The 11,870-nt window shown below is 35.3% G+C and overlaps 4 protein-coding genes across 6 annotated transcripts; 2 read left to right on the forward strand and 2 right to left on the reverse strand.

Moving 5' to 3' along the window:
* Nucleotides 1–66: 66 nt before the first annotated feature.
* LOC110846142 (fas apoptotic inhibitory molecule 1) lies at nt 67–1,307 on the forward strand. Of its 2 annotated transcripts, none has more exons than XM_022092779.2 (5): nt 67–207; nt 474–626; nt 703–928; nt 1,010–1,059; nt 1,140–1,307. In XM_022092779.2, exons 2-5 carry the CDS (start codon nt 489–491, stop codon nt 1,287–1,289), a joined length of 564 nt encoding a protein of 187 aa, XP_021948471.1. In that variant the 5' UTR covers nt 67–207; nt 474–488; the 3' UTR covers nt 1,290–1,307. The 2 variants fall into 2 exon arrangements, with proteins under 2 accessions (XP_021948471.1, XP_035706397.1); XM_035850504.1 differs by lacking the exon at nt 67–207 and adding an exon at nt 241–388.
* Nucleotides 1,308–1,383: 76 nt separating this feature from the next.
* LOC110846141 (collagen alpha-1(I) chain) lies at nt 1,384–5,744 on the reverse strand. Of its 2 annotated transcripts, XM_022092777.2 has the most exons (8): nt 4,748–5,744; nt 3,803–3,837; nt 3,147–3,189; nt 3,032–3,076; nt 2,849–2,956; nt 2,645–2,772; nt 2,442–2,549; nt 1,384–1,537 (listed from the first exon to the last, which is right to left on the reverse strand). In XM_022092777.2, the coding sequence occupies exons 1-8, from the start codon at nt 5,058–5,060 to the stop codon at nt 1,511–1,513; spliced, it is 807 nt and encodes a 268-aa protein (XP_021948469.1). In that variant the 5' UTR covers nt 5,061–5,744; the 3' UTR covers nt 1,384–1,510. The 2 variants fall into 2 exon arrangements, with proteins under 2 accessions (XP_021948469.1, XP_035706396.1); XM_035850503.1 differs by lacking the exons at nt 3,147–3,189; nt 3,803–3,837.
* A 345-nt stretch (nt 5,745–6,089) lies between these two features.
* On the reverse strand, nt 6,090–7,947 carry LOC110846143 (protein cornichon homolog 4). The gene is made up of 7 exons (XM_022092780.2): nt 7,817–7,947; nt 7,262–7,687; nt 7,107–7,175; nt 6,925–7,037; nt 6,777–6,849; nt 6,650–6,717; nt 6,090–6,579 (listed from the first exon to the last, which is right to left on the reverse strand). The coding sequence occupies exons 2-7, from the start codon at nt 7,337–7,339 to the stop codon at nt 6,507–6,509; spliced, it is 474 nt and encodes a 157-aa protein (XP_021948472.1). The 5' UTR covers nt 7,340–7,687; nt 7,817–7,947; the 3' UTR covers nt 6,090–6,506.
* A 244-nt stretch (nt 7,948–8,191) lies between these two features.
* Nucleotides 8,192–11,763, forward strand: LOC110846139 (stress-70 protein, mitochondrial). Its single transcript, XM_022092775.2, has 12 exons — nt 8,192–8,402; nt 8,476–8,522; nt 8,622–8,767; nt 8,895–9,018; nt 9,095–9,296; nt 9,389–9,495; nt 9,561–9,879; nt 9,973–10,189; nt 10,351–10,508; nt 10,594–10,816; nt 10,891–11,219; nt 11,289–11,763. Exons 1-12 carry the CDS (start codon nt 8,298–8,300, stop codon nt 11,409–11,411), a joined length of 2,100 nt encoding a protein of 699 aa, XP_021948467.1. The 5' UTR covers nt 8,192–8,297; the 3' UTR covers nt 11,412–11,763.
* The last annotated feature ends 107 nt before the right edge of the window (nt 11,764–11,870 follow it).

Raw genomic sequence — 11,870 nt, forward strand, 5'->3', positions numbered from 1 at the left:
TTTATTTGCACACAAGCGTCAACCAACACTGCACAAACGAATAGCACGACAACATTCATGGTAAACACGAATAAAGTCAAGTTTCGAGTGTCTTGTTTGTGTTTGTCTTGCATACAATCGATAATGGATTATTTCTCGTGGTGAAAACGTTGCCAACTTTTCTAACATTTGCCACTACTGACACGGAATAGTTAGGGACAGGTACAGGTAAGAGCTGCATTTTCACCTATGTATGCATACTGACTGTGTATGGCTTGAATATTATGGATTTTCACTCGCTGCTCTTACTGCTGTTGCTGCTGGGGAAAGCACAAGACGATAAAGGCCAGTGGGCTATGCTCATAAATGAATCACCAAGAGCTTGCCCAGAGTCTCAACATTTCTCAAAGTTGCTACTTTTTTTTATAAAAATTTATGCCTCGTATTACCTTGAACTGAAAATATTGTCCGAAATAATTGTCGTTATCATATAGAGACGAAACTAGAGGATGAGTGGGACGGAAGAGAAGAAAGTGAGTTGTGATAGAGTTGCAGTGTGGGACGTTACGAGTCGATCTGGACTTTATTCCGTTGAATTCGAACATGGGACAACTACGGGCAAAAGAATTATCAGGGTCAACGGATCGGTATCAAAAGGAATTATTTTAACACCAAGATAATCGAATGGATAATCTCATTTTTTAATTTTCAACCCTTTTTCAGGAATTGATTAGAAAGGATTGGATGTTCAAGTTGGTGGGGTGCGAAGAGTTTCAAGTTGGAGAGAGCAAGTGTTGCGTCAAAATTGAGCCGTTTGGGCTGTTTGCGTACAGATATTCCTTAGAAGTAGATGGGAAACCGTTTAAAAAGTTTATTGAAAGACAATCTAAAATTCTGAAGACATGGACAATTAAAACTGTGGACGGTTCTGACCTAAGAGTGGTTTTGGGTACGTGCAATAACAATATTATGAGCTAATTTAATGACAGCGTCGAATTACCCATGTTAATATTATTTTAATATGGTACAGAAAAGGACACAATGGACATCTGGGTAAATGGGCAAAAAGTAGACACTCAGGTAGTCATCTTGTTATCCTTTTTGACATGTACTGCAAATATTGTTTTACGAAGAAATCCACCGTTTATGGCATATTACAGAGTGAGTTTGTGGACGGGGGGACGAGGACGCACTTTGAGTGCGCCAACGCTCCTGCCACCCTGCACGCCCTTTGCACTGGGATAAAAAAACAGCCAATGTTGTATTCGCTCACATTCAACGGAGAAGAAATTCCTGAATCACATGAATAATTTCCTTTACTTATTGATCACAAACCGTCCATGCCTATGCCAGTTGGGTCTATGAAATCTACTTACCAGCCTTATTTAATTTACGGAACAGCACTTATAAATAACCATCATATATTTTAACAAGTACATAAATACATATACACCACATTTGCCATTAGATTATTGATTAAGACATTAGTACAAAAATTATACTATCGTAATAAATTGTATGTGCATCAATATCAGCCATCTCTGATTGCTTTCACCATCTGAAATAGCGCACACCAAAGTAACATCTATTTCTTTCATGAAAAAATTTATTTGTTTTGTTAAAGCTTGGTATCTATTAAGACGATCGTATTGGGCTAAATTTCGATGAATTATAAAACGATGAAGTCCACGAACGATTTTTCTGATTTTTTTATACGATATCAAACAACTTTCAAACTACCATTCCTGAAAATTTCAGCAATGGTACATGCCCACAAGTGGAGAAACAAATATTCTCCTGGGCTATGTTTAACACGTATTTAGATAGGCCAAAAACAAAAACGCAAATTAAAATACGAAGCCCACGAACGATTTTGTAAATATTTGCATATGTTGATGATCATACTATTGGTGATTTTTCATCAAAGAATTTAAGATGGTACATTTCTAGATTTCGAGCAATAAATTCAAATGCATCAAAAAACAGGGAATAAAATGGAAACCATGCAAAATTACCACAGGTATTAATAAAATGGTAACCATGTTGCGCGTTGCTACAATTTTGCATAAAGTTTCCAATGTTTATAAACCAAAGCCCGACAAGAAAAAAACATTGATTACATTCATGGGTTGGAAGTGACTCAAACAGGACCCTTGGAGTTATAGTAGACATGCTGAATAATTGTTTGATAGTATAATTTGCCAACTCGCCAAGTTTGCAGTTAATCGGGGTTCATTTGACAAAGTTGAAAATGAACAGACAGACTGGCAAAACGGTTCCCCAAGTCTTAAATCGGGGTAAGAATCATTGAGCTCTATTTACCAATCAAAAACCACTGACAACCAAACGAATTTTGATAAGATATATTAGCCCAAAAAATCGCCTTAATTTCTTATCAAAATAATTCAAAACTCATCGAAATTTAGCCCAAAACGATCACCATAACAGATACCCTTCTTTACCTTTTTAAAAAACGGCGTCTTAGGGGTTGTAGGTGAAAGTTTGGTGTTTTCTGCAGAAATTATAGAGATAGTTGTTTCCAGCGGAAGGTTGCGTGCCAAAAATGAAACCTGATTTATGAACAGAGTTCGTATTTACATATGCATATATATTATGGAGTAGTATTATATTTTGTTTGATAATTTGAAAAAGTCGGATTTTATACATTTTTAAGAATATTTGCATCCCCACTTTCCACTTCATTGGGTTCTTGAAGTAGGAAATTAGCAGAATCCTTTCCTGGTTCTCCTTTCTGTCCTTGTGAGCCTCTGTCTCCCTTCATTCCTGGCAACCCTGTATGAGCAATATCATAATTACTCCAAGTATACAATATTTAAGTGTTGTAATACGTAAATGTGTGCATGCATACCATCAAGTCCACGGTCTCCGATTTCTCCTTTCGGTCCACGTGGGGATGGAAGGCCTGGTAACCCCGCAAGACCATCCAATCCAGGACGTCCATCAACCCCCGGAAGTCCTAATTATTTAAGATTGCCAAGTTATAATTTTAATAAAGCAGACACTTGCACAGAAATTAGTAGTTTTACTATGCCTGGTATTCCTGAGAAACCTCGATCTCCTTTTTCGCCAGGTGATCCTGCATAATTAATTAATTAACTTAGTCGTCCCCAGACACTACTGGAAACTTGTATGCGTGCCATTCGTACCCAGTTCTCCTTTCTCGCCCCTGGGACCGATTGGACCCTGAATCTACTCACAAATTCCTCTCAAACTCAAGCTACGGCTACATATACAGTATGTAACAAAAGTATAGCTACGATGACATATTTTTTATCTCGACCTGATGCCGTAATATTTCAACTTTGAAACTCCGTACAAAAATGTCAAAACTATCTGCCGACAATTTCCTCGTCGCCGATTTTTAATGTCGCAGATAGGTCAAAGGTCAGGATTATTTTTCTAAAAAAATTTGAGGCGTCGAAAAAAAAACTTCGTGGATAATTTTTTTTGAACTTTGAAATATTTTTTACTGGATGCGGCATGCGTTTTGAAGAATAATGAGCTTTGGTCGGACCGTGTACGATTTTTTTGGCGCCCACAGGAATTTTTCGCCCAGGACAGGTTGGAGGTCTAAAATCGCCGCCTTGGCGAAAATTAAAAAACTGAAATATACGTTTGCATATCCGGACCCTCTATATCATTAAAAATCGGCGACGAGGAAATTGTCGGCAGATAGTTTTGACATTTTTGTACGGAGTTTCAAAGTTGAAATATTACGGCATCATGTCGAAATAAAAAATATGTCATCGTAGCTATACTTTTGTTACATACTGTATATTGCAAGTTTTTTATTCATTCATACCGGTTCCTTATTGAGACTTGCTGCCTTCACGAATTCTAACAAGGAATTTAGCCAAATTCATTTTAAGTCAGAGCTTTTTAATTAGTGCAAAGAATAATTAATTAGCAATTAATAATTAGCGCCGACATCTTTAATCTAATTAATTATCAATTTTTAATTAGAGAGCTTCAACTAATTAATTATAATTACTAATTAATTACTTCTAAGAAAAGTAATTAATTACTTCTGGAAAAATAATTAATTAGTTAAAAAATTTTAATTTATAAAATTTTAAAATTCTATTTTCAACGCAAAATTTACAACTACATTATAAAATTATGGACTGCAGAAATAATTACCGGCAACTCAAATTTATAATGGTTACATTTTAACATCGCCTATATTTTTTGGATACATAATCATTCCATTAGTCATTCCATAATCAATCAATTAAATAAAAGTTCAACTGTAGCTGATGGTGGTATGTGAGTATTGACCTGGTTAGTTTGTTAAGATTTTCATATTCATTTTTGAAAATATCGTCTTCCATTATTGGCACTTGAAAGATACTTTACAGTATGTATGTAGTTATTTATTGTAACAAAGATGAAATTATGGCATGAAATTTAATTATGAGGGCTTGAAAATAAGTCATGTAGAATAGGAGAGTTGCCAGATTTAAAAAAAATCCCACATTACCTGGGAAAACGAAACAGCGCAAACCACATAAATCTCAAAAATTAAGTAATTAATTAGTTAATTAATTAATTGGTTAAAATATCACGAAAATAATTAATTATAATTGACTCAGTTTAATTACTCTGGTAAGGTAATTAAAACTAATTTATAATTGTTAATTAGTTGAAAATTGGTAATTAATTAGCAAATTAATTGATTTCACTAATTAATTAAAAATCTCTGTTTTAAGTTACCATAATATTTGATAGTTTATTATGCTACATTTACTCTTGAGGTCGGTCATTGCAAGTTCGAGTTGGTCCATGCGGTCATCAACTAACGAGGTAGCATTATCAGCAACGAGTTCAAATTTCTCAGTCAACGCTAAGCTGTGAGCTTCCAAATCGGTTTTCAAATTTTTCAGTTCGTTCCATGCCACAACAGAAATTCCAATGGATATAAAAAGAAGGGCAATCAATAGGACGATAATCCATACGAAATAGGAAGAAAAGTTCGTCTGCCCTTCTGCGGAGCTACTTTCTCCATTTCTACTTCTCAATCTTCTTCTATAATTTGTTTCCGCAGAGTTAGAAAAATGCATTTTGTTCTACAAACTTTTCCCTAACAATGATTTCAGGACGAAAAATTACGACTGATCAGATTTTTCATTAAAGTCATTCAGTAATTTTATCGGTAATATAGTCAACATGGAATCCTTTACTCATTCGAGTCATGCATATGGTATATTTCATATGTATTATTGTACAGCTAGCAAATGCAACCGGAAATGAGCGTCTTAATTCAATGAATAATATCATATTGATACACTGCATGCATCCGTTGTTTGGGTAGAATTGATCTTAAAACGAAAATAATAGTTGTACTGTTGAATGAATCATACATTTTAATAAATCTGCACATAAACTATTAATAATTTTATATGCGAGATACCGCTGTTTGCGTCATTGCTTAAACTCGTTAATATATGAAAATATGAATCAATAATACGACCAATTACCAACCTGGGTAAGTTAATATGTAGCCTGAAATTCACCAGCATCACAACTGGTCGTTAATATATGAATATAAAAAATTAATTAAAAATTAACAAAATTAATTATTAATTGCGGGACCACGCCAAAAAAGCAAATGTCAACAATACAAAATCAAAACAAGCATTATTAATAAAACTCTTGACAGAATATCCACAATTTATAAACTGAATTTGCAAATATTATATGCAAGCTCTACTGCAAACTTGATTGATTTAGAAATATACGATCTACAAGTAGGTATAGCAGTTCGTTAAGCGTAGCATTATCGTCATCAAACTAGTTTAAAGCAGAATCATGGGAAGCTGTTTGACTTATGGAATTATTTTAGTAGTCCTATTATTGGTGATTTATCTCCCACAAATAGGTAAACATCTCTATTTTATTATAGTGATATTACATAGTTTAGATATACAATTTATTAAATAATAAATTTGAAATAGAGAGTGGGTTCACAAAAGTGTCACCAGGAAAGCAACTGAAAAGACACACTGAAGCTGACCGACGCCATATGGAGGATGTGAAAGTTATAACGGTGAACGTAACCAAACAAATAACTGCAAATTCAAAACCCAAAATCATTGAAATGATAAATATTTAATCTTCTATCTACTTAACTTACATACGTCATTTACTATTCGTAGAAACTTGTACAAAAATCAGTGAGATCACTTATGTATAAATAATCGAGACGACTAAAAGTCTGTGTGTAACAATTATATGACGTTAAACTACATGGTACACATTGAGATTTATAAATACTGTTAATGCATTGCATGGCATCTGTGATTTCACAATGTTATGCTGGATCCTCTTTGTCATCCGTGCATTTTTAAATAACATGATAATCCATCAAACTTAAAAATATTTCTATGTAATGACTTTTATGCTAGAAAAAATTCGTACGCTACGTCTTGAGACTAGGAAAAGACTAGAGAAATTGAGTACGCCGTGCTATGTACTTGACACAACAAATAAATATAATCCAATAGGACTTAAAACTCGTCAAACTCTCCAGACGGTTGAGATCCAGGGATTGGGTCAGTCTTCAACATGGACACGATCATACTGAAATAAGATAATCCGAATTAAAGTAAACAATCTCGCCTTTCCCATAAGTCTTAAAATTTTTAATTACCAGTATAAATAAACAAAAAAAGCAACAAGGTGAAATGCCATTTTGATCAAAACGTCCCTCATGTGGTTCTGGTGGAAAAAGATTCTTCGTAATAAATACATCGGGTTATCTATGATATGATTCATACCTTAAGTTGACCTCTGTTATGTATTTCCATCGGATCGTACAATCCAAGATTTCCTGATGGAATTTTGAGCACCCTACATATTTTCACCATCCATCATTATTACAAACATTTTCTCGTTGTCATTTCTTGCATATGCTATGCAACTTACTGATAACTTGACCAGGAAGCCATAGGAAGGTTTAAAGTGAAGAGAAGGAACCATCCATGCAGGAGAAAGCACACGGTCACAATTCCTTGTCCAACTACGGCTGGGATGTTCCACTTTAACCACAAATTGAGTTTATAATATAATTGCGAAGACCCGAGAAACCGTTTAACTTTTTCAATTACCATATTCAGTCGGTGACAGCATTGTTGAGCATTAATATAGTCGCACTCCAGATCAGACAGGGTAATAATCTTTAAAATAAAATTTTATATACAACATGATCTTGTGAAGTCCTCAATTGTATATGATATGCAAAAATGTATGAAGAAGGGCTTACATAGTAGACAAATAAGAAAAGAAGAACGCCGGTAAGGATCATGGAGACAATGAAAAGTATAGTTTCATTAAATATCATTTTACTAGATTGCCGGACTATTATATTCTGACTATTCCAACTTGGAATTTCCAAGCAAAGAGACTGATAATAATTATTGTGAGACACAGAAAGTTCTAATGCTCGAGATTCCTATTGTGTCTTGTGTTATTAATGAGGTCGAATTCATGTAATAAGTATTTAGTCAATGTATCCAAAAATTCCAAACTTTCTCCGAAATATGAGTTTCTTTCTCTACACAAATGCTTTCTCAAAAGCGGTTGCGACTTTTACTCAATGCTCTCAAACTTCTCTCTCGTCGTCTCAGCCGTCTCAGGATTAAAATCAGAATCACGTTCCTTACTTTCTTCTTCTCATCCTCATATTTCTCTGAAATGTTGTCAAATTAATTGTTGAATAGTAAATTTCAGCATAAAATTGAATTGTGTTATCCTAGGCGAGTCATCATACTCGTTTCGGACTTTATATTTATTTTGAAATATTTTGCATCCGTATTACCGAAAAATCATTTATGCAAAGGGTGAAGAAAGTGCTGCGTGATGAACGAAACGTACTTGTCTCATCCCACCCCAGATACCGAAATGAATACCATATCTTCTTATTTTACACCACGCGACACCGGTTAGGAGAAGGTTCGCCCAAAATCCAGCTAAATTTCATCATTCGCTTCAAGTGCCGTAAGGTGACATGTTTGCCAGAAAGATGACAATGATTAGTACAAATTGATAATAAATATAAGAAAAAACTTTGTAATATTAAAAGTAAGTAGAGTGTGGATAATTAATTTATACTATAAATTTTGCCACTTATATTAAAAAGGTCCACTCGGTGTACGGCCCTACCCCGTCCAGCCGAGAATCACGTTGCCTCATCGAGTCTTCTCGTCCATTTCTCTCATCATTCAGATCGTGGTCTCGTCGGTCGTGTAATTTTAAATTTTTCTTCATCTTATCGGAAAAAAATTAATAATTAAACAAAAATGAGGAACCTTTTGAGTGGAATGTCAAGGGTGGTCTTGGACCGTAACCTCGTCGCTGGCGTTGGTTCTTGTAGGAATAATCACGTTTGGGCCCTCAATAGCCAGGTAGTAATTTAAACAAATCTTTGATCTTGAGTTACCTGACATTAGTTTAATATTCAAATTTTTAATTGTATAGCTACGACATGGACTCCGACGTTTTGATGCGCCCTTTGTTAGAAACAAGTATATAATCTAAATAACTTTAAATCCTCGATTTAAGCTTGCAAATTACAATTTTATAATAGTGATGAAATATCAGTCTAAATGTGTATTTTTTTATAGATCTGAGCAGGTCAGAGGGCCTGTAATTGGGATTGATTTGGGAACAACCAATTCCTGTGTGGCAGTGATGGAGGGGAAGACAGCCAAGGTTATTGAAAATGCGGAGGGAGCTAGGACCACACCCTCTGTGGTTGCTTTCACTAAAGGTAATTAACCACAAGAACCATGCTCGAAAGTTTTAGCTATCAGCTATTATCAAGTGTTTTGAATAGTAAATAAGAAGGTTTGATTAGTGATGTAATTCTTATTATTCATTGCTTTCGTAATTTCTAGATGGGGAACGACTCGTTGGAATGCCTGCAAAACGGCAAGCAGTAACAAATGCTCCCAACACATTTTACGCGACTAAACGTTTAATTGGACGAAGATTTGACGATGCTGAAGTTAAAAAGGACATGTAAGTTTGCGGAGTACTATAGTTATTTACGAATATCAGGCTTGGTTTTTTAACTTAACATTTCTTGCTTCTTTAGGAAAACAGCGTCATATAAAATTGTCAAAGCCTCCAATGGTGATGCTTGGGTGCAAGCTGGGGATGGAAAATTGTACTCTCCGAGTCAAATTGGAGCCTTCACATTGGTTAAAATGAAGGAAACGGCAGAAGCTTATCTTGGAACCCCGATTAAGAATGCTGTGGTGACTGTTCCAGCTTATTTCAATGACTCGCAGCGACAGGTGACGTTTTTATTCGATTGACATTGGATTTTATAGTATTATTCTTCTTGTAAGTGAGGGACGTCACTGACGACATTATTATTATCCTACAGGCGACAAAGGATGCTGGACAGATATCTGGTTTAAATGTGTTGCGAGTGATTAACGAGCCTACAGCTGCAGCTTTGGCTTACGGCATGGACAAAACCGATGACAAAATGTAAGTGTTTAGAAGTATACATAATGAGGAACTGGCTGTATTTCTAAACCCTGACTCTAATGCAGAATTGCTGTGTACGACTTGGGTGGTGGAACTTTTGATGTTTCGATTCTGGAGATTCAGAAGGGAGTGTTTGAAGTCAAATCTACCAACGGAGACACATTCCTCGGCGGCGAAGATTTTGATAATCTTCTGGTGACGTATTTGGCTCAAGAATTCCAAAAAGAGCAAGGAGTTGACCTAAAGAAGGACCCAATGGCGATGCAGCGCTTGAAAGAAGCTGCAGAAAAGGCAAAAATTGAATTATCATCTTCTTTGCAAACTGACATCAACTTGCCATACGTTACGATGGACGCATCTGGCCCAAAGCACATGAACACAAAGGTACTAGTCAATTTGTATCATTCAATAAGTTAGGAATTACTTGAAATGCCTTAAATTAAAATTAATTCTTTGATTATTTATTTTTCTATGTAGCTTACTAGGGCAAAGTTTGAATCGCTAGTTGCAGACTTAATCAAGCGAACGGTAGGACCTTGTCAAAAGGCACTTCAAGATGCTGAAGTAAAGAAAACAGACATTGGTGAAGTCATTCTTGTCGGAGGAATGAGCCGTATGCCCAAAGTCCAACAAACTGTTCAAGACCTTTTTGGCAGGGCTCCGTCCAAAGCTGTCAACCCTGACGAAGCAGTCGGTAAGCCATCATTATTACCATTTAATATTAGTAGGTTTGTAGGTTGCAAAATTTGACTACTATCACCGAAAATTGAACACTCTATATATATATTTATGAATTGCTCCATCTCGTGTAGTGTAGCATACTCTAATAATATGGTTTATTCTATAATAATGCAGCTATTGGAGCAGCTATCCAAGGCGGAGTACTGGCTGGAAATGTAACCGACGTTCTTCTCCTTGATGTTACTCCATTGTCATTGGGAATTGAGACCCTCGGTGGCGTGTTTACTAAATTAATCAACAGAAATACAACAATCCCCACCAAAAAGAGTCAGGTTGGTTAAAACTAAGACGATCTTGACTTCCAGAGATCCAGAAAGCTAATTGCTGTATACTAATTTGATGTAATTTAAATTGCAGGTATTTTCTACAGCTGCTGACGGACAAACACAAGTTGAAATTAAAGTGCACCAAGGTGAACGAGAAATGGCTTTGGATAACAAGCTTTTGGGACAGTTTTCTCTCATTGGAATACCACCGGCTCCACGTGGGGTTCCCCAAGTAGAGGTTACTTTTGACATTGATGCCAACGGAATTGTGCATGTCAGTGCTCGCGATAAGGGAACCGGAAAAGAACAGCAAAGTAATTATTTATTGATATCAATGGTTTGTGGACGAATTTTAAGGGTACTATATGAAGTTTCTGTGTTATTATAGTTGTTATCCAGTCGTCTGGTGGTCTTAGCAAAGATGAAATTGAAAATATGGTTAGGAATGCTGAAAAATTCGCCGACGAAGACAAAGTTAAGAAAGAACGAGTTGAAGCAGCCAATCAAGCTGAAGGGATTGTTCATGATGTAGAAACCAAGATTGTTGAATACGAAAGTCAATTACCAGCTGAAGAAGCCACAAAAATTAAAGATCTTATTACAAAAACGCGTGAAGCCTTAGCCAAGAAGGACGAACTTTCTGCTGAAGAGATTCGAACAGCCACAAACAACTTGCAACAAGCTTCTCTTAAAGTTTTTGAAATGGCGTACAAGAAGGTATGCTAAAGATTACAAAGTTATTGTATTCGAGAATGCATAAAATAAATCATAATAATATTGTTTCAGATGGCTGCGGATCGTGAAGGTAGCAGCAGTGGTGGTGGTAGCAATGAATCTACAAATCAAGACTCATCTTCATCTTCGGAAAGTGCAGAAGATAAAGAAAAACGCGAAAACAAGAACGGATAAGCTTTACAATAATTATTAATTCTACATTTGTACGAATGAACGAGACAACACAGTTTTAAATTTTCCATGATAATATTTAATGAATATTGTTCATTACATATTTCTTATATACATTTAAGGTTAGAATTTATAATAAAAAGCTGCAAGTCATGTCCTTTGGTCAATTAGATAATATTATATTGAAAACAAAGTCTAGTAGCAGTTGGATATTGTTAGCAAGTGTGATGACTATTTTTGTTTGTTTCTTATGTTATTGTAACTGTTTTCGTCGGGGTGGTTGAATCATCAGAAGAAATATAACCGTATTTTTACTGATCGTGTTTAAATAAATTCAGAGAGGAAGTAGAACTAATTTTGCAATTGCGTATGCTTTCGTTTTCCATATTGCTTAGAAAATAAAAATAAGTATAAAATGAGGACAATATCAGATCAAAGAACTTTTTGGTTATTTTTTGTCAC

Source organism: Folsomia candida, unplaced genomic scaffold (genome assembly GCF_002217175.1).
Source record: "Folsomia candida strain VU population unplaced genomic scaffold, ASM221717v1 Fcan01_Sc003, whole genome shotgun sequence".
Classification (NCBI taxonomy): Eukaryota; Metazoa; Arthropoda; class Collembola; order Entomobryomorpha; family Isotomidae; genus Folsomia; species Folsomia candida.